General features: G+C 48.0%; 1 protein-coding gene across 3 annotated transcripts in view; it reads right to left on the bottom strand.

The window, feature by feature from the left end:
* The window catches only part of LOC144118631 (uncharacterized), a 54364-nt gene extending 35335 nt beyond the window's left edge, over positions 1–19029 (bottom strand). For all 3 annotated transcript variants that reach the window (XM_077651512.1, XM_077651510.1, XM_077651511.1), the window contains exon 1: positions 18557–19029. In XM_077651512.1, the coding sequence (XP_077507638.1) occupies positions 18557–18671 (115 nt within the window). In that variant the 5' untranslated portion in view covers positions 18672–19029. The remainder of the gene's footprint in view (positions 1–18556) is intronic.
* Between the last annotated feature and the right edge of the window lie 3938 nt (positions 19030–22967).

Genomic DNA, 22967 nt, shown 5'->3' with positions numbered 1-22967 from the left:
GCTGCCTTCCTCCGCCTGTAATCTCTTGTACATTCCGCATTCCACCAGTTAGAAGATTTCCCTTTTGTTGGCCTCACCAGGAACTCCGACTTTTTAAGGCTTTCCTCTGCAGCCAGACATATGCTTGCTGACTGGTGGGCCTCGGCGATGTTAGACACTGAAGCAAGGGCAGAGCGCAACGCCGTCTGAAGTCTGTCATAATTTACATGTGACCGCAACTGAGAAGACGCCGGAGTTACGCAACATATGATATCAAAATGAATAGGTATATGGTAACTTGAGGTGCCGCTATCAACAGTCGACCAATTCGTTACGCCAATTCCAGGACTAATGAACGTGAGATCTAAAACATATTGAGTGTATGAGCGAAGATAAGTGGTCGATTCTGAATTTAAGCACATCAGGTTGTGATCAGAAACCCAGTCCCAAAGGTGCTTGCCGCATGTATTAGTCATAAAACCCCAGGACACATGGTGAGAATTGAAGTCCCCAGCCACGAGAACTGGGTTTTCACAGTTAGGGAGTGTTGCAAATGGGTTGCAAGCCCCAAGGGTAGCGCTGGCCTGGCGGCCTGGGGCAAAGCTGGAAACATCCGAAGGTCCCGGCAAAGGATGAGTCGACTGGCAACAGAACAACTTGTTTATTCTGGCATCGCAAAAGAGCAGCCGGTCAGGGCGACCACGTTACTCGAAGGAAGAAATCGAAGTCTCTCGTTGGCGTCCGGGGCAGCTCCCTTTATACCCACGGAGTCGAGGGCAAGAAGGAACGGCTTGGGAAGAGGCGTCCGATACGGCGACGCTTGAACATGTCCAGACGTGACGGGCGCGTCCGCCGGGCCGGCGCCGGTCAGACCTCCTCGCCTCCCAGTTGGGGAGCTCCTCTCCCCGGCTGCCGCGCTTTGACAAGCGTGGGCACCAACATGCACACACACACACACGACGACACGTGGCATTGAAACCTGCCTGGACGCGCTTGGCGGGAGGCGTTGCGGCAGCGATGAACGGGCCCAAAATGACCGCCACTTTGAACGAAGCCGCGGCGTCCGTTGCATCCGCGCCGGCTATACCGCGCGTCGTAGGCGAGACGTAACAGACCGCCCCGCCGGGAGAAGGAGATCCCGATGGTCAGGGGACTGAATCCGCTGTCCAGAGGGATGTCGCTCGATGATGCTCGTAATCGAAACCGATCGTCCCTCGACGTTGCTTGAGCGCAGAGCACAGAGAAGGCCTCGTTCTCAGGTTCAGGATCACAGAGGACACTGCAAAGTGACTTCGGGAGAGTTGCCATTTTTGTGCTCGTTCCCAGCAAGCGTTAGAACTACGCCGAAACGCAACCGCTCAGTTAGCAAGTACGAGACAACCCTCACTAAGCTCTGCCAGGCTCTTTCCCCTTTTATACTACTGCCTAGTTCCTTACAGTAGTCAAGCAGCACTCAGAACGCGTCCACAAATTGTAAAATTGCACTAGAAAGCACATAATCACTTTGAAACACTAAACAAAAGCAATTTGTTAAAAATCCTGCCTCAGGAAGAAAACATCAGTAACAAACAACTTTGAGGCGGATTCCTACGTTAGGGGCTTCGACTTAAGCCATCGGCGTTACCGCTGAGACTCCCCTTTTTGTAACGCACCTCAAAGGAATATTGTTGCAAAGCGAGGCTCCAGCGCAGGAGGCGGCCATTTTTGGGAGAGATGGTCTGCAGCCATTGGAGAGGGCAGTGATCCGTCTCAATGATAAACCTCGAGCCGGCTAGGTAGCATGACAATTTCTGAACGGCCCACACGAGACACGCACACTCTTTCTCGGTGGCGCTGTACGCCTGCTCACGACAGGTCAGCTTACGACTAGCATACAGGTCGGGGTGTTCCACTTCTCCATTTTCCCGTTGGCACAGTACAACGCCCATGCCTCGCTCACTAGCATCGCACTGAACAACGAACCCTTTTGTGTAGTCTGGCGATCGTAGCACAGGCTGGCTTGTTAGGGCGCTCTTTAAGGCGCTAAAAGCTCTTTCCTTTGTCTCGCTCCAGACGACTGTTTGGGGCTCTGTTTTTCTTAGAGCATCCGTCAGGGGAGCCGCGATATCAGAGTACCTGGGGATGTACCTCTGATAGTAGCCGGCGACACCTAAGAACGACCGAATATCGGTCTTCGTGCGCGGTTGCGGGAAGTCTCGCACAGCGGCCACCTTTATTTCAGAGGGGCGGCGACGACCCTGTCCAATCACGTGACCGAGGTAGACAACCTCGGCCTGTGCTAATTGGCACTTGGGAGCCTTGACTGTCAAGCCCGCTTCGCGCAGGCGGGTTAGCACTGCCCGCAAGTGTGCCATATGCTCAGACCAGGATGCGGAGAATATCGCTACGTCGTCTAAATACGGTAAAGCGAATTCTTCCTGTCCCCGCAACACTTTGTCCATGAGGCTTGAAAAGCAGTATGGCGCGTTCTTCAAACCAAAACTCAAAACTTTAGGACGGAATGTTCCCATTGGTGAAATGAACGCCGCATACCTACTAGCCTCTTCTGTAAGTGGAACCTGCCAATAACCCCTGACAAGATCTAGGGTGGAAATAAACTGAGCGCTACTAACTTTCTCAAGGCGCTCCTCGATGTTAGGGATCGGATAAATTTGATCCTTAGTGATGGAATTAAGCCGGCGGTAGTCGACGCAAGGACGAGGTTCCTTGCCCGGTACCTCAACTAAAATCAAAGGGGAGGTATATTCACTCTCACCCGCCTCAATAACACCGAGCTGTAGCATTTTCTTTACCTCAGCCTCCATAATATCGCACTGGCGGGGTGACACCCGGTACGCCTTGGATCGTACTGGCTCTGGGGAGGTAAGTTCTATATCATGAGTAAGGACAGAAGTCCTACCAGGCCTCTCAGAGAACTGACCTTGAAACTCTTGTAAAAGTTGGTGTAGTTCGGTTTTCTGCTCAGCCGACAGCGGTGCTTTAATGATTAAGTCACTAATGACCTGATCAGTGTCTTCCCTGTTCGTCACTGAGCCTAGTCCCGGAAGCTCTTCTAACTTTCCCGTGTCGGGCATTTCCTCTCCAGTACCTGGTGCCTTCAACGCTACAGGCTCAATTTTATTCAGTTTGGACGTGCTCTGAATATCAGCTTGCTGCGCCTCCGACCCTTTCTCATTGTTCGACAACGTCGGCCCCGCAACTACCGCCTTTGCAGCGAGCTCCCGAAGTCTCGATCTGGTTAAGGCCTGAACGCTAGCCTCACCAAACAAAAGCCCCTTCTCGCGCAGGAGGTGATCGGACCTGTTCGAAAATATGTACGGGTACTGGGGGGGGGGGGGGGGCAGCATAGACGACACTACGGCCTCCGTCTCAAGTGCTCCGAAAGGTCCTTCAATAAGCACTTTTGCTACGGGCAGACACACGCTATGAGCTTCCAAGGCTTGCTTGATCCATGCGCACTCGCCCGTGAACATATCGGGTTCTACGTAAGAGGGGTGAACTACATCCATTGTAGCTGCGGAATCACGAAGCACTCGGCACTCTTTCCCGTTCACGAGGAAGTCTCGCATGTAAGGCTCGAGAAGCTTCATGTTCTCGTCAGTGCTACATAATGACAAACACACGACTTCTCTTTTTGTTTCTGGACACTGCGCCGAAAAGTGACCCGGCTTCTGGCACGTATAACACACGCGCGCTTGCCTCCTCTCGAACCGCTTTCTGCGTTCGGCTTCGGCTGCCGCCGTCTCCTTACGTTCGGTCGGACTGCTTTCATTCGCATCCGCACTACGTGTGTCCCCCCTTGCTCTCATGGGTGTGAACTTCGGCCTCTCAGACTTGGAGCCAAATTCACCCTTTTGACCGTCCTTAGCTCCGCGAGCCCGACGCGTCACAAACTCCTCGGCTAGCTCGGCGGCTTTAGCTACTGTACTAACGTCTGGCCTATCCAAGACCCAGTACCGCACGTTCTCAGGTAACCGACTATAAAACTGTTCCAGCCCGAAACACTGCAGAATTTTCTCGTGGTCACCAAACGCTTTCTCTTCTTTGAGCCACTCCTGCATGTTTGACATAAGCCTGTAGGCAAACTCTGTATATGACTCACTTCTGCCTTTTTCATTTTCCCGAAACTTCCGACGGAACGCCTCCGCTGACAGCCTGTACTTTTTTAGCAGACTCGATTTCACTTGGTCGAAATCCTCTGCCTCCTCTCTCTTCAAGCGAGCGACTACGTCGGCCGCCTCGCCGGGTAACAAAGTGAGCAAGCGCTGTGGCCACGTTTCCCGTGAGAACCCCTGCTTCTCGCACGTTCGCTCAAAGTTAACCAGGAACAAACCAATGTCCTCTCCAAGCTTAAACGGCCGCATCAGGTCAGTCATTTTGAACGATACCCGCTCTCCTGCACCGTGTGCCTGACTTCCATTACGAGCGCGTTCCATCTCTACCTCGAGACGCTTCATTTCCAAAGCGCGCTCTTCTTTCTCTTTATCTTTTTGTTCTTTACGTTCGCGCTCGTCTTTCTCTTTTTGCTCTTTACGCTCGCGCTCCTCTTTTTGCTCTTTACGTTCGCGCTCGTCTTTCTCTTTTTGCTCCCTCTCCTCAATGGTCTCGAGGCATTCCGACAGCTCGTCATCCTCAGCCTCCAACTCAAGAATAGCCCTTAGCAGTTCTGGTTTTCTGAGTTTGTCTGAGACATCCAGACCCAACTCTCTTGCAAGCTCCAGCAATTTCGGTTTGCGCAACGACTTCAAATCCATGGCTGCTCCGAATGCTGCTTTCTCTACTGCCTACTATTGTCTTGCCGCAAACTAACCCGGCAGCAACGACAACACAATTACCAGCTCTGTTTCTGACACTAACAAAAGCCTGGCAAAACTCAGAAGAAGAAAGTCCCGAACTCACCAAACCTCCCAGCCAAGAATTCAGCGCAGTCGTTCCGCTGCAGGCAACCAGTCATCACACAGGGCTCGTTGCACTGCTCCCGGATGGTCGTTGTGCTGCTCAGCATACAGTTGACCGCATATCTTCGCTGCTGGCCTCCGTTGTCGGGATCCCACCGCTGGCAACCAGTTGTTGCAAATGGGTTGCAAGCCCCAAGGGTAGCGTTGGCCTGGCGGCCTGGGGCAAAGCTGGAAACATCCGAAGGTCCCGGCAAAGGATGAGTCGACTGGCAACAGAACAACTTGTTTATTCTGGCATCGCAAAAGAGCAGCCGGTCAGGGCGACCACGTTACTCGAAGGAAGAAATCGAAGTCTCTCGTTGGCGTCCGGGGCAGCTCCCTTTATACCCACGGAGTCGAGGGAAGAAGGAACGGCTTGGGAAGAGGCGTCCGATACGGCGACTCTTGAACATGTCCAGACGTGACGGGCGCGTCCGCCGGGCCGGCGCCGGTCAGACCTCCTCGCCTCCCAGTCGGGGAGCTCCTCTCCCCGGCTGCCGCGCTTTGACAAGCGTGGGCACCAACATGCACACACACACACACACGACGACACGTGGCATTGAAACCTGCCTGGACGCGCTTGGCGGGAGGCGTTGCGGCAGCGATGAACGGGCCCAAAATGACCGCCACTTTGAACGAAGCCGCGGCGTCCGTTGCATCCGCGCCGGCTATACCGCGCGTCGTAGGCGAGACGTAACAGGAGTAACAAGTCCAGAGGTCTAACATCCTGGACACCATTGGGGAAATAACAATTTGCTATTGAAAATGGAGAGCACCCAGGAAGTACAAAGTCTGGTGCCAAAATCTCACAGTCAGGTGACATTTGTTGAAAAGATACCAAAGCCCTGTGGCAAAATTTTGAAGACTAAAGTTAGTAAACCCCCTCCTCTTGACTGGCGATCCAGGCGAAATGAACGGTAATTTTTGATATGAAAATGTTTGTCGGTTGAAAGCCACGTTTCTTGCAGAATTATGACATCCAGATTAAGCTGGGAAGAAATGCAGTGTAAATCTGTGGAAGCTGAAAGAATAGAGCGACAGCTCCACTGCAGAACTCGCAACGACGCTATGGTTGCGAAAGCCTAGCAGCAGCGACTGCCTGCTCCAAAATGGTATCCTTGTGTTTGGTGCCAGGCTGCTGTTTCTTTGATTTGGGCTGGGTACACAGAGAAGACAACGAATGAGACATGGGGGACCCGCTGCGCTTAAGAAGCCGCGCATGAGGCTCCACCATCTCGGAATCATAGATTACACCAACATCCCTCGAAATACCCGAGGTAGGAACAGCGGAAGGGGCAGAAGTTTGTTCCTGGGGCTATGATGCTACTGGAATTGTAGACCGGATAATAGGAGAGGGAATTGCTGACGAAAGAGGTTCCAAACCAGCCTGCACGGCATGTGTAAGCTGAGTCGCTAGAACGTTTGTAAGGCACTCCGACACACTTGCGACAATCTTTTCTACCATTTTAGACATGGAAGCCTCCACAGCAGCCGCAGTTGCCTGAGACAGCGTTGAGTCTAATATGACACCTTGCCGAGCGGTCACACCGGCATAACCGTGGGCACGTTCTTTGACTTCTAAAATAGCGTCACGGCGCGAACAGCGTTTTCTGTCAATTATCTCCAGAATTTGGATTTCCTGAGCTCGAGAGGGACAATTTGAATAGTTTGCAGAGTAGGCACCGCCGCAAACCCAACACTTCTCATTCTTCTCAGTGCAGGTGCTCGTTGAATGACCATCCCCACAGTTGCAACACCTCAAGTTGGATTTGCAACCGCCGGCGCTATGTCCATTGCGCCAGCAGTTGTTACACTGCAGAGGCCAACATGATAACGGGTCTACCCGAAAAATTAGAGGCCATGCCTTGATTTCAGAGGTGCAGGAAGTGCCGGCAAAGGTAGCAATCACAGATTCAGTGGGCATCCACAAGTTGTTTACATCCCGGCTACAGCGGTGCACAGCAACAACACCTGCTGCCGACAGAAGCTCAAAAGTCTCTGCCGGAGACAGGGAAGAGTCTACGCCTCGTACAATACCTTTCGTGCACGCCAGATGTGAAGGGATGAATGAACTTACCCGAAGGGAGGCAAATGATGAGGAGTTTAGCAAATCTCTTACACAGGCGAGGTCTGGCGATCTGCACAGAATCCCGCCGCGTCCAAACTGGCGTACCTCTGAGATCGACCCATAATGAGAAGTCGCCGACTGGAGAGCAGCCAGAACAGCACCAGGGTTGTTCATCTTGATTACACCACCATACTTAGGCACCAGCGCGACAGGGATACTACCGACACCACTGCGCAAAAAAGCTTCCAACGGCAGGAGATCAGGGGACAGAGAAGCCGACCAGAGGGAGCTCCCCTGGCAGGAAGACTGGGTCGACATAGCCCGGACTTACTGCCTTACCGCGCAAAGACGCAGAGAGAAAAGTCCACAACCAGCCACCCGAAACTTAGCCGATCGATCCCAGCAGAGCAGAGCTTCCAGACGGTACAGGCCTTCTTCTTCTTTGACTTCTTCTTTTGACTTCGCATTGCGTCTAAAACTATCGTCACTTCCTCTTTCGCTACCTACGGAATATCCAATTCCTCCCCCAGCACTGGTTTCATGATTATCACCCCGAATCTTCAAGGTGCTGTAGAGATCTGTACAGAATTCTCTGGCTACATTATCTTATAGAAATTGATGACATTGCTCTCCTTGTCTCAGAAGCCGGGAAAATGATTTTTTTAGCAATGACTAAGGTTTTCTGGGACGGTTTATTTTTAGTCTACTGGAATCATTAGTGATTTTAGGTACATGTAGTTACGAAGCGTAAGGTTAAATGAAAAGGCGACGGAGGGATGGCGCGACAGGAAGAGCGGCAATAAAAGCTTTTTCTCAAGAGGCTTAAATAAACACGGTGCTGCTTTGGGTATTATAACACGCCTCGCGTAACAAAAATTAGAACAATAGATATGGTGTTTATGTATTTCCGTTCAGGCAGAAGAATTTCATGCGAATTTCCTACCAAGGTCAGGCCGCAAGGGGTCGAACCCAGGAAAAGTTGGTGCTGATTGACAAAATGATGTAATTAGTTGATTTGGCAGTGTTTAATGTATGAATATTGTCACGAAGAGCTGACTGCAATCCGGGGAGCATAGCGACAGTGAAAATGGCGTATAAACAAAACTCTTTATTTGGGTTGACTTTCGCCCACAATGGACTGAATGACTTGGCGGTGGCGTAGCAACAAGCGTGCTCGGCGGTCATCGAACAGAATGCCCGCCGCTGTCGGCCGTGCTGAATTGAAAGCTCATAGCGAACTTTTGAGATAAAGCGTACAAAGTTACTAGAACATTCTGGAACAACGCAGAGTCAGTTCTGCCTGGATGCGATCAATCGAGATAAATCTGGTCTCGTCTTGCATCGCAAACAAAGCGATAAAGCGGCACACCGGCTGCTTTGAAGAATGAACAAACAAACACTGCAAATATTCGTGGCAATATTTTTACTTTAAATGCAGCAGAGTTCAGTGACCTTCGATTTTTTCGTAGCAGTACTTATCTACCTTGCAAGTTGCTTGAGGTCAGTAATGCTAAGATGTGCCTGTGAGGGCCTTTGAAGGCCTTTTAGCTGATACTCTTTTCATTGCAGTAGACGAAGCGTTCTGTTGGGCACAAATCACTCCTTCCAATGTAGACTGACTTGGCTCTGTTTTCTGCATGCGAATGATTTAGAAATGTTGCCTTTATTGCGACTACAAAAGCCAAATCTATCTCTATTTTTCGATCTCACGAATATTATTCAGTGTTGGTGAAATGTTTAGGGGAATCCGCCAAGGTGGAGAACATTTGTAATAAGGGACTACTAGATGCCAGTGAGTAATTACTACGTTATTATTTTTCGGAGTTGGTCAAATGTTTAAAGGAATCCTCTAGGTGTAGATTTGTAATAAGCGAGTAATTATTCACTGACATCCACACGAGCGAAGCCATACAGCTACAAAGGAAAGCTGTACAGCCTTCTCAGAAACATCGCTGTTAAAGAAAAACTCGGGCTGGTCCGGGGATCGAACACGGGACCATCGCTTCACCGGAGCAGTCGCTCTAATGGCTGAGCTAACCGAGACGGCAAGCTTATGGTAGGGCGAGAGAGAATTGATCAACTCCTAGAGGGAGCAGTGTTGGTCAAATGATTAGGGGAATCCCCCAAGTTGGAGTAAATTTGAAATAAGGGTGTAATTACGCATTGGAATCCACCCGAGAGCAGTCTTAAGGCTACAGGGGAGAGCTGTACAGGTTTCTCAGAAACTTTCCAGTTAAAGAGAAATTTTTCCTGGTCAGGGGTTCGAAACCTGGACCACCGCTTCACCGGAGCAGTCGCTCTACCAGCTGAGCTAACGGGGCGGCAAGCTTATGGTAGGGCGAGACAGAATTGATTAATATTTCGAAGTGGTGGTCAAATGTTTAGGGTGTAGCGCCACCTTGTAGCGGTCGTAGCGGCACGCGCGAAGAGAACGAAGAACCTTGAAGCGTGAGCCGATCAGAACGTTGGAGGTGTCTTGCTGGCACGGCAGCCTACTCTACACTCAGGAACTCTCTCAAATAAATGTGACCGCACCACATCTGGATCGTTTGTGCGCCACATAGTTGGTGACATAGGACAACCCGAGCGCCCTCACAACCGGAGCAAAGCAGATGTACCTTCGGCTTCCTGCCTCGACATGGACCTACCGCGAGATGAGTGGGGCCCGATGCCGCCCCCGGACCCGTCCCGAGTACAACTGTGGCCATTCCGCCAGCACAGCCCCATTGCTTGGTTCGCGCAAGTGGAGGCCCAGCTATACGTCAATGGCGTGTCGTCCCAGATTTGGAGGTTCCTCCTCGTCAAGTGGAAGTTTCCCGCCAAAATCTTTGACCAGCTTGACCTTCCGCCGCCGGACGACCACTTGTTCGATGGTTTGAAAGAAGCTTTATTTCCGTTCTTACGGCGCTGCGATCCACCACTCCGCTCTCTGCAATCCGCGTCATAGTGGGGCACCGGAAGCCAGTTCAGCCGAAAGCACTCGTCCGACAGCGGCTCCAGCTCAGCCTTGCTCGAACACTCCCGCGAGGACTCTCGCGCTATTACCGGATGAGATACCAATCGCCGAGCGCGCCATTTTTTCGACTGGTTCTTGTACCTCTGGATCTATATCGGTTCCACGCACAATTAGTTGGCAACTCCATCTCTGCCTCCGGCGCGGCCCTTTCTATGCTGTCACGTACGTATACGCCATACGCCGTAAGCCATACCTGTGCCTCCGTGACAGCCGAGACAACCACTGAAGCTTCTGTTTTCCGCGCGACCTCGAGACACAACCCTGCGTCGCATTCACCGCAGCCGGTGGCGTCTGCATCATCCCTCACGACCATTTGTGATCATGCCGTGCTCTGTTCCTCCTTTGCCTCACCTGACTACGCTGCCGTTAGCTCAGCGTTCGCCGTCTTCAATGCGGCTGGCACTCATAAGTCGCCTACCCCGGCTCCGTCTCCGCGCCTTGCAACGGTTCAGTGCATCATAACCCGTGAAAGTAGCAGCCAGCGGCAAGTTCAGCGACATGCGAAATTGTTGCTTCGCCGTCACAGCAGCCAAATAATACGTAGTACGTTCAGGCCCCGCTGCCGGCCTCGCCACCGTGTACCAAGCACTTCATCGAATGGATGCCGCACTTCCCGCCGGTGGCTTACAGCCTCCTCCAACTACGGGACTGCATCAAACCCATCACCCGCCGGAAGAGTCGCTCTACCAGCTGAGCTAACCGGGACGGCAAGCTTATGGTAGGGCGAGACAGAATTGATCTACAACTTGAAGAGGGAGCAGTGTTAGTCAAATGGTTAGGGGAATCCCCAAAGGTGGAGTAGGTTTGTATTAAGATAAGTAATTATGGTAAAAAAACGCACCCTATTCGTTTTCTATGGCAGTCTTAACTACTCACTGCAAGCGAAGGGCCAACTTTAAAAACATTGTAATGCGAGGCATCAGAAGACTAGGCCATTCCAGTCAATATTCTCGTAACAGTATCATAGCGTATTCTACAGTGCTTGGTTTAAACCTTTTTCTACCTTGTCCTGTTGTTGGCTTCATGCGCACGAAACCATTACTGCGTAATTCAAAAGTGAAATGCATCTATTGACAGTCTAGGTGAGGCCATAGCATTGCGGACTACGCTTCGGCGTTTGAAATTTTCTCGAACGCTTTGTTGAGAAAGTGTGGATTTTGTGGGGCTCATTTGCGGGCATATCACTGTCATGTGCCATACATATAAACCACTCGCGAATTTTCGCTACCTGACTTTGAAGAAAGTTTGAATGTCAAACCCCGCTGGTGCATTATTATCGGGCAGGAATCGGGCAAACGGACACGATCACGTTCGCTCAGTTCGAACGCTCCAGCTAATCTCAATCTAATACCGAACGCCTAGCACACGCACATCGTCTTAGTTACGTTGTCCAGTCCGAAGCCAAAATGGAACCACCACAACAAAGAGGCGAAGCACTATGCTTGGCAAATTATTGGCATAGTTTCGGTTGAAGCTAATTTTTCCTGCTGCAATTTCCTGGCTGTGTTCCCATGTCGCAAAATATTGTCGGAAGTAGACACCGCCAAGCAGTACAGAATGAAAATTGCACGATTGCACTTAAGTATGCTTAAGAGAAGAAATGCGAAAGCCTTTCCCTTACCTCTCATTCTCCCTCAATTTCTCAATTTTATTATTTTAAATTTAAGCCTTTAAAATTTCATTTTCTTAACTTTAATATCTTTATTTTCGTTCGTTTTATTTTAGTTTTGTATTTTGTTTTAATTTTATTTTCTATACTAAGCAAGCCTTCTCACACATTTACATCGCTTTTTCATCGAATCAGTCACAGAAAACCTGCTTCAAACACCATTTAATTTCAATAATTGCATTTAATTAATGAATTAACTACAATTCATCAAACAGGCTTTTCCCATTTCAACAACTACTCACGCAGTACCTAATACAATCAAGCTTCTGAACATTTATCCCCGCAGAACGACATAATCGTGCGTGCAAAATTTGCTGACACTTTTTTCTGACGTGACATAGCCATATAATGCTTTCGCATTAAAACGCAGAAAGTGGGAAGGCAAATCCTACCCTCTGTGGCCCTTAAGAAAGTGTGCTAACACCGACATCATTTTCCGCTTTTGCTTCATAAGTCGAGAGTTACTCTTAGGTGTTATTTGCACGGGATTGCTGCCGTCTGGAAAACTGCTTCTCTTAATTTATACGGTGCGTTTCTTTGCCTCTTGAAAGCGACATTGTTTTTAACGTGCATTCCTGGGCCCAAAGGTGCACATGAAGAAAGAATGGATGCTTCAGGTAGCATGTGCTCTACGTTCTGATGTTATGCAAACGTAAAACTTTGCTATGTTATTTAAAGCTAAAGAAAACGGTACTTCTGTTTTAACCGCAACGTCTTACGCCTCTGGAGTTTTTGAACAAATCACAGTCTATGATCACTATATGGCTAATAAGCGAAAGATAACAAAGCGTATTCAGCATTCCTCTTAAATAACAGCAGTTGTGACCAATGGTGCCGCTACGGAGTTCAAGTGGTGCCACGGAGCTGAAGTGGTGCCACGCTGAAAGGTCGAGGAGGTGGCATAGTGTAACTATCGTTACAAAACATCACTGCCGCACTTAGACTCTTTCATGGGAAATCTTCCTCTAAAGTTGGCGTAAAGAAGCAGCAACGGCTGATTTGGGAGCATATAAAAATCAAACTAGACAGAGTTTGAACTCTTATGGTGGCGAAGAAGGAGATGTTTGGCAAAAATACGAAATGCCTGTCACGTGAGTCTTCTAGAAAAGGCTGCCAGGCTTGTTATTTTGCCGTGCATTAAAAGCCATACGTGAAAGGTTCGGCACTGTGCAGCATTGTGCTTTTTTTTCGGACGTTGCTTGCACGTGCAACATTCTCAAGGTTATCACTAATCACAACGAGGAGTGTGAACCCACATGTCCAAATTGCAACCACGGAGAACCCGCCACTCAAGTGTACATTCTCTGGGGATACGAAAGTATCTCGCCCCCATGGGCCCTCTCGCAAGCTGCCTCTGCTGATAGCTGGGACCAGCTCCTCACCCAGCTAGACAAGACCTCTCAACTTGCACTTATTTCGGGGCTCCAGGATGTCATCCCCACCTGGAGGCCAGACAGGACCCACCTGCCCTTATTCCCGACACCTGTGACAAATAAAGTTGTCTCTCTCTCTCTCGACTTTAATCCTTCGGCCCATCCCTACATTTGCGCACATAGCCTGACCCCTTTAGACATGTACTGAAAATGTGATATAGTATACAATCCCAAAGGTAAAATGTCTGATGAGAGTTCTGAACAGAGCCTTCTAACTTCAGCGTTCTAATTTAAAGTCGAATAAGAAACGTAGAGCTATGTTCAACATTATTTTTGAATCATCACAAGGGAGTCCTTGCAAAGGTTTTTGAGAGAGGACGTCAATTTTAGGGGAGCGAATCAGCTAAGTTCTACCTGTACGTAACATGACCTGAATTAGTGAAACCAGTGGGTAAGGCACCTCAGCTCTTTGTACGTACAAGCACAAGATGGCATCTCGAGTAGATTTTGGTGACGTTTCTGCCTATTGCAGTGTAAAACTTTCGTTTTCCTCACTCAAAGTTCACGATTGAAAAATTCTTCACACTGATTAGAGATAACGAACACATTGCTTCAGTAAAATACGTAGTACCAACACCCACAGATGAAGGCTCTAGTGTGTTTTGAAGGCACTCCCTATACAGCTGTATGCGTTCATGTCTTCAAGGACGCACCCGATTACGGCTTTATGGATTTGCAATGACGTATGTTGATTTCGTATCTATTCCACTCCAGCAATCTTACTGAAATCTATGTAGCAGCATGTTTGTTCCGAAGTCTTTGTGCAAAGCGCAAGGCTATAGCATACGCTCAACGAAAGAAGTACAGCGAGCTAGTGCGACGTTAGGCAACAAGTGTCGATTAATCATCTACCAGCTGCCCGTTTTTCTGGGAATGTGCTCCCGCTGACGTTCAAGCATACACGATAGGCATATTTGCGCGCGCGCACGCACCCACGCACGCACACACACACACGCACACGCGCACACATGCACACACACGCTCGCACGCACGAACGCTCAAACATACGTCTTTAGGCTCGTTATTGTTATTGCTTCAGCAATTTGATAATGCTCTTGTCTTGTTACTGAAACCGAAGTTGCAGAATGGATCGCGTCACGACCATTTCTGTATTCAATTTACTCAACTGGGGTGAGACAGGTAGGCGCGTTTCTTTTAAATTCCTCCAGAACACATTCCTCCAGAAGTTTGACCTAAATTAAACTGGTTCGTGGTGCTTACACGCCTGATGACTTACCACATTGTGTAAGCGATTACTATGGAACCGGCGGACCGTTTTCGAAATTAAAGTTTTCCTTAGCTAGATAAGTGAACATTGTAAAAAAAACTTGGCAGTAGTTTAGCTCTGGTTAAGCCTGGAGTAACGCGATAGCTACAGCTGGCAGAGTTTAACTTGCTCATTCGAATTGCAAAGTCATGGTTTCGCCGCTCCGTTTCGCTGGGCGTTCCTTCTTCATCTTCGTCCCACTTGACACGGCTCATGCGCACAGCTGTGGCAGCTCGGTTTCGCCGGTTCTAGTCCGCACCACGTAGCTGGTCACGTGACCAACCTCGTGACGATCCACATGATCAGCCACGGCTCCGCGCCGCTGGCAGCTGCTCCGCGCCAAGTGACCAACCACGTGACAGCATGGCGGCGCCGCCACCGCCACGGCGCCACCTCGCTGAAGGCTCGAAATGCTACCGTAATGTATCTATCGTTACAAAATACCAACTTCAATAATGCAGTATACTTGCAAATGGTGTTCTCACATTCACTTGGCACAGGCTTGATATCAAAGACTAAGTTCGGAATAATATTACTCTACCAACTAGGTGAAAAAGATTGTTCTCTAAGCTGCTGTCCTATAACTTAATCACCTCATCCAAGAGAAGCATGGAACAAGCTTTATTTATTCTCTCACATAAGTCTAATATTCTCGTGCTATGGACATCTTAGACGGTAGAAGTTTTTCTCTTCATTATAGCGCAGTTTTGCAAGGGGAACTCTTTCGAAACGCAGTTAGCCATTTTTCGGAAAAATTTAAACGTTAGCCTGTTCACCAAAGTTAGAACTTAAGTCATATATAAGGATAACACATAAGCAATTAACAATGTACGACTTCATAGAATAATGGTAGAATTAGCTCCTTAAGACTTGCATGCTAATAACTAATTCAGAGGAGAAAATTTTTTGCAAATCGCTCTAAATAAGTCATTGTGAAAACAAAAACCTTAAGGTGGTCTTCGGTGGATCCTTTGAATGCGTTAGCAGCCAGATGGTCATTATATTCGAGATTGACAGACTATATTGTTCATTATAACCAAGGAGGTTCAACTAATTTCGTTACTGCCGCGATCAACATATTAAGTTCGTCACGTCTGAGACACACCCAGAGAGTTCGTTTTATCCGAGGTGGCATATCTAGGTTCAGTATGTCCGAGTTAAACACACTGAAGATCGTTGCATCCGATGTTGCATACACTCTTAATCTTGTTGCCTTTATTAAAGGCAGACATTTGCAAAATTTGCACGCTCCTACTTTACAGGTTATTCATAACATTTAGACATAGTAACAACTACAGTATAGGTCACGGTTCTTCTCTAGGTCACACAGCGGCTTTTAGCACTGAGGTGAACCTGCAACCTCCAAGAGTGTAACCTTTATTGAAAGCACGCATTTGAAAATTTTGTGTACGTCTACTTAAATATATCTGAAAGCCTCCTAAATTAGATGTTTACGCAGTATTCTGGTAGTAAGTCTAAAACTAACCTTTAAATAAATACAGCACACCACAACACCATGGGATCCGAACCAACAACTTCCGCTTGTCTGACGCAAAGCAATGTACTGAGGTCATCACATAGGACAAGCAAAGCTGGTATACATTCATGTACCATCTGCGGCGAACTGTATTTTAGTTTCATTGTGTCTAATAAATACAATTTATGTCCTCAAATTAAAGAAGGACAGAGTTAAGTAGCCATGCTTTTTTTGGCCTAGTGGTCTGGCACTAAATTTATAATCTTCGCGTGTATACGCCAGCCTATGGGCTACGGATGCAATGGTGAACTTATTCGCAGAAGCATGGCACTTGCGATTGCATAGGTTCTCAAACATTTGCCCAGATGCGAAACAAATTATTGCAGGGGAATAAAAAATAAGAAGCACTTCATTGAAAATCGAAAATATAAGTTCATTATATGGACTCCTGGTAACCGAAAATTATTTCCTAAAAAGAATTATATGGGCACTTCTAAATCTCGTGTGCCCAAACCATCTTGGGTAATCGTACTGATCAGAAAATTTTTTAAAGAGCCCCAAAAGCCACTTTAATCGGTTTTAAAATGAAACGCCGTGTAATTTATCCTTCAGGCCTCAGAAGTTTTTGAACCAGAAAGTTAAAATGCAGAGCGGTAGCTGAGGTTTTTCAAGTAGGTGATTTTCAGGCATATGATGACGTCACGCTCAGTGCTTTTGTTGCTCAATTACATGACTTGTGCTTCGGCCTCTATATATTCAAGGCTATTTTTTGTAAGCGTATACATGAGGTGTTTTACCTTGGATTCCTGTCGGTAGCTTCATAGTCTGTAATTAAAATAATCAAAGGCCCAAAGGAGTCAGACTCTTAAACTCATTTAATGTAGCAGTCTACTGTATGTTTTCTTGGCAATATGCTTATGCTCTCCTTACTCCTTTAATGACAGACGGATATATTTTCTAGATTTTGAGAAAAATAAGTCTTTTGTTTGTTGTCATTCTCTCGAAGAAAACTTTTTTTGTAATTTGTCCACTTTTGCAAGCGTTAGCAGGGTTCATGCTGGTATTGAGGGCAAAATCTCAAGAGTTTTCAAGAACTTCAAGGCATTGTCTCAATTTTTTCCAACACTTATGAGCCGTGCAGCTCATAAAACAGCATTTTCCATAAAAAACAAATGCACAAAAGCACAGACCTTTGGGCAAGTTGGTGCATTGCAATCATGAACAAGCGCAAAAAACAGGGACAAAGAAGGACTGAACAACACAAGCGCTCGTGTTGTCCAGTCCTTCTTTGTCCCTGTTTTTTGCACTTGTTCATGATTGCAAAGCACAAATGAAGCCTTTTTTGGACAAAAAATTTCTGAAGATGCTCAAAAAATTTGATTTAGGCAAAACGCTAAAGTGCCCGTGTGCTGTGCGATGTCAGTGCACGTTAATGATCCCCAGGTGGTCGAAATTATTCCGGAGCCCTCCATTACGGCACCTCTTTCTTCCTTTCTTCTTTTACTCCCTCCTTTACCCCTTCCCTTACGGCGCGGTTCAGGTGTCCAACGATATACGGGACAGATACTGGGCCATTTTCTTTCCCCAAAAACATATTATTATTACTAGTCGATGCATTCATGAAGTTCCTTCCTTTGTTTCAAACTAAACAGATCTTATCTTGACGCCTCTTCAATGTTCATAACGATGAGTTAGTATATTATCAAGATTATTCTGTTTCGAAGCTGTATCGCAGTTCAGTTTGCAAGCTGTCGGTACGTGCGTTTCCCGCCACTCCAGCACATGAGCCAGCAGTGCAATAAAGACGCAATACAGGCTCAATCACACGGAGAGTGCACACGGCTGCGCGTGGCTGCGCGCATGCGGGGCAAAACTGCGACCAAGGCGGCAGCAAACTCATGCAAAGGGGCATATGACACGAAGCACCACGTCGAAAGCTCTAATCTCATGCTCCACTCTGCAGTAATTCATGATCGCGATAGATGCAACGACATTCCACACGTGATTGGTTACGCAGAGCCGTGTTACCGTTAAGTGTGCTTGACCCTGTACACGAGCAGAAACCACAGACAGCAGATTCTTGACCTTTTTTCTCCGCAACGGTAACAAGCAGGTGATACGTGTGCGCAGTATCTGCTGCTGTGCTTCGGCGATCTGCATCGGCAGTAACCTTTTGTTTTACTGCCGTAGACTCTGTTGTTAGGTGAAGGAGAACACTGTTAAAAGTCGATAATATTATTCCAGCATTTTTTCCTGACTGCGTTCGCGGAAACCCGACAAGGGCGAGGCGGACGCGGCGAGGGCGCGATGCGAGAGACATGAGCCGCAGAGAGCACAAAGATCGTCCATGCCTTGTCAGGCGTGAGCGCCTGACTTCTGTGTCAAAACAGTCTGGTGGCACCCGACATCTTTAGTACAAACAAGACCGCAAAACACCACAATAGTCAAAACCATCCTACATGAAACGTACCTCATAGCAATTCAGTCTTTAGTGACAAAAGCTATGTACGCGCGCAAATGAAATCCAAACACGTAACACATGGACAAGGGATAAGTTTGTCAACTTGACGCGAAAACAAAATGTAGCATAAAAGAACTATAATATTTGGATGTCTGGTTTCTGGGAGACACTTTTCGTATACAAAGGCAGCATAGCTTGCCAGGGCATATAATTTGGAATACAACTGCTGCATACAGAAACATCACTTACCGAGATTGGCCATCCTGCTCTGGTAGCCGGGGCTATGATCACAGTAGTCGCACCGAATACGCTCCTCGGCCATGTCGAGGGGACACACCACCGTGTATCTATGTTTTAGTCGCATTACTGCTTATGGCAGCGGCCGCGTAAAACACCAAAAATGTCACTGTGCCTCACGGGCATCGAGAACGCACAACGCCCATCATGAGCAACGCGTGCGCAACGCTTGGTTACTGGGGTGACACTTCGAACGAACCAATAGGGAACCGAGGCGGCAGTTTTCTCCGCGAAGGTAGCGCTGGGATCTCCCCTAGCGGAGAGACGCGAACCCACGCTTCCGATGGCGGGACTGGCGCTTCGCGTCCTCCTCGCCGAATTATCGAACCTGTCCCTCTTTTGTAGCGATAGCATTTCTAGCCTTCAGCGTGGCGGTGCACAACCCTGTGGGGGTGCCGCCGCCCTGTGGCTGCGCCGCCACGCTGTCACTTGGTTGGTCACGTGGTGCGGAGCAGCTGCCGGCGGCGCGGCGCCGTCGCTGATCACATGGTTCGTCACCTGTTTAGTCACGTGACCAAGTTCCACTCGGCCCGCTGTAGCTATCGCGTCACTCCAGGATTAACCAGAGCTAAACCACCACCAATTTTTCCTAAGCTTTAACGAATAGTGCTCGAAATCAATCAGCTATATAGAGGCCATCGCTTGAGGTATGCAGGAGAAATATACCTTTAAATGGCAGCTGTGACCCTTGTGAACAACTATGTAACCTTTAAAGCTTGCAAAAAATGAGAACCAAAATGTACATCCGTGTAGACCGATGAAGGTCTACATGCTACGCAATTTAGAGGTAGGCTCCTTATATCCGAGGTTAACACACGAAAGGTCGTTATTCCGGGGGGGAGGGGGGGGGGGCATGCTAAGGGTCGTTATACCCGAGGCACTATACTTATTTCCTATAGGTAGTATACTAAGTTATTTGTAGCACGATGGGCAGTTCGCCACCTACCAACCAAGCTGTCGTTTTGCAGTAGAGAAATGTGCAGGTATGCCTGCTTCACGGCACGCTGGTCGATACCTGGGACTGAGAAAAAGAGAGACCCCTGGTCTAACGTTCTATGGTGTCACCAGTCTGTGATAGCATCGGCTCTTACCAATGGCCGCTTATATTATGTGTATGTGTGAGATATAAACAGTCAAAAAGAGAGCTTTCAAACAGGTACCATTTGAATGTTAGGAATTGTCATGATGGACAACAGAAATAGTTGAAAATGCAGAAGCCCTTTTGTAATCTCCACTAACCGCATCATTGTTTCTGTGCTTGGGCACGATTGTCTCTGAAATCAATTTCCTCTTTTGTTCCGCGAAAACGCTTCATCGGATGCCTCATTTCGGCCTTATAGAGCGAAAGCTCTTTCGTGGAGGCTTTCTGCGGGCATTGCGGCGACCCTGTACCAGACGTCACTTCTGAAACGGAATCTGCCTATCGACAGTAGTAGTATGTTTTTATCGAAGCATCATTATAGATGCGCTATAATAGCGCTTGCATAAGATAGTACTTATAAAGAGCTGGATTGTGCATCTATTTAGTTGTGGTATTCCTATTTATTTTTATTTTTTACCTTATTTCAGGCGCATGTGTGCGCTGTCTGAACTCCACGGTATACGCATCGTTGATTAGGAACAGAATACCCAATGTACATGGAGTGATGTCAGTCATAGTGGACACCAGTGGGCACTGCTCGCTAGCGGTCTGTGTAGCAGACTTCAACTTAGTTTAAAGATTTAGGCACTGGTAAGCAGATATCAGTTTATTGCGTTTAATTGGCCCTTTGAGCTGTTCTTCGTTTATGTGCGGCGGGCTGGCTTCTCTCTTTTTGCCGCGCCTGTTCCCTGTGCGGGTTCCCGCGCAAATGTCAGAGCAGTCTCTGGTCGATAGCTTCGAATTTTTCCACTCCTAGAAAACACTCTGTCACATACCGACTGTTGCGAGGTGGAGATCCGTAGAGCAATGTCCTAGACGTGGGATATTCCAGCTGCTTCCCTCGCAAAGGTCAGATGGTATCGTGCGCATGTGCCAGTATGGCAAAATACTTTCGCCGATCGTACATTTTAATCCATCACTGTGGCTTCCATTATCTTATGCTCAATAATAAACGCACTAAATTTTTTTTTTCTGTAAAAATTCAGCTTGGCAGTTGGAAAAACCATTTGTCATTTTGTACTTGTTTATCACTTTCATGAAAGCCGAAAAATATTGTGTTCACCGTGTGGTATTTTACTTGCTCAGTCATTGTTTTTATGTTTTCGCAGTGCTGTGTGGAGTGTTCCATAGTTTATAAAAACTATGAAGAATATAATATACATACAATGAATGGTATGCTCTGTCTATTGGCGACTTTTTCTGTAGCTGTCGTCGCACTGAAAATGAGTTTATCAGCGCGCAAGAGTCAAAAGTTGAACGCAGTCTGAAAAAAAAAACATATCGCTTTAAAGTGCGCTATCGCATACAGGGGCCATTACCTGCATTTAAGCGTTGTATGTCTGTGTGTCTGCCTGTCTGAAGCCGGATTTGTGGCAAGCTGATCACCAGATGGTGGGAAGCCTGCACGCGGAGCAGCCCATTTAATCGTGAGAGGCTGCTCGGGAGGAGCAACCTGGGTCACAACTCATCCCAAGCATGCAGCTCAAGTCCCACCGATGGTAACACCTGCCCTGTGCCGCTGCGCCACTGCTCACCTGCCCACCGCGTGGATTCTTTGCCAAGCTGTAGCCAGTGCCAACCAGGCGAGAACCTGGGGCGATTAGGTGGCACCGCCCCTGAGCGCACCAAGCTATACGGAATGAGGGGCAGCGGTTAGGCGAGCGTGATTATAATGAACAGTAGCTAAACGGCAAAAGTGGGGGGATTATTAGGTGATAGCCTGGTACCACCCAGTATACCGCAGCTCCAATTGACAATTGACGTCATGCTAGCGAACATATCCGTATTTGACGTAATTACCCAAATCGAATTTCATTTTTAAGTTTTGAATTCCGTTAGAGTGGCAGCAATGAAGCAGGCCTGCTTTAAGCGAGCAGAAAGCCACACAGGCTATTTTACTGTTGTCACTGGCACACAATGTGACCGGAAACTGAGCTACATGAATTGAGATTTTGGAAGGAAACTTTCAATGGCACTGCGAAAAAATGAAGTAAATGCGTTCCTTGCATTATATGGGTTAATTTATAAAATTTCCGAATGGTCCGAAGAATAATACTTGCTTTTGGATCAGCCCTTGCTCGTTCCAAAAACCGCGCGCTCGTCACCATTTCAGCTTTGGAAGACATTGGGTTAGATTTCTTTAAATAGCTGCCCCACTGGATGTTGCGGTTATGTGTACGCAGGCAGGCCTATTCTAAGAAAAAAAATACTGGCTGGTTATGCGTTTTTCGGTTTCGTGAGTCACATTATAGTGGCTGATTGCTTTCTGCCATCGCCTATTTCGTGCGAACAGCAGCAGTAATTGTCCAATAACGAGCATCATTTTGTTCACGTCCTCACCCTTCACGTGAACCGAACCCTTTGGCTGCAGCGAAATTTGATTCCTACAAAGTACATACCGCACTCGATTGCGGAGGTGTAATTATGAATAATTTCAAATCCCAACGTGCGTGCCACTATCCCAGGAATACCAAAAAAGTCGCACATCGCGACAGTTGGAAAGAAACAATTGGCGTTTACAGATACCTACTCCATGTATGGTGATTCAGAATTTGTTTTTGTCGACGGATCAGGGACAAACCCGTCTGCAGCAGCAGCGGTTATTGTGCTTGGCAGGTCCTTCAGCCACAGCTTCAGGCTCATGCTTAGACCATTATCCACGTCCACCGAATTAGCAGGCATACGAGAGGCCATCCGCTACATAGGCCAACAGACCGCAAACAACTGGACTATATTCTGTGACTCAAGACCCGCATTGCAGATCATAGAAGCATACATGAAGCCACGCACATGCGAGTAGCTAATTGGGCAAATTGTACTTTTGCTAGCTGAAGCGTTCCAGCGCTGCCATACCACCAGGCTTCAGTGGATACCCAGCCTTTGCAGTATAGCGGAAAATGAGAGCGCTGATGCGGAAGCTAAGCTGGCTCATACTGATCGGGCTTCCATCCAAGTCTCGTTCACAAGACGTGACACAGCAGCCTTACTGGCTCGTTCAATGCAGGCTGCGTTGCAACAGCATTGGAACGAGGTGAACCACCAGCAGGACTGCATCTCTCGACTTCATGATGGTTTGCGACTTCACCGACCATCAAATATTACGACGTCAAAGAACTCTGCTCCATTGGTTGGGGCTTGATTTAGCGTACACTAAAAGCTACCTGCACAAGATTGGACCCGAACTGCTTCACCTGCAGCCATCCAGAGACAAGCCATCACATT

Source organism: Amblyomma americanum, chromosome 2 (assembly GCF_052857255.1).
Source record: "Amblyomma americanum isolate KBUSLIRL-KWMA chromosome 2, ASM5285725v1, whole genome shotgun sequence".
In the NCBI taxonomy this organism is placed as follows: domain Eukaryota; kingdom Metazoa; phylum Arthropoda; class Arachnida; order Ixodida; family Ixodidae; genus Amblyomma; species Amblyomma americanum.
Note: the sequence above shows the minus strand (reverse complement) of the source record. Positions and strands in the feature narration are given on the sequence as shown.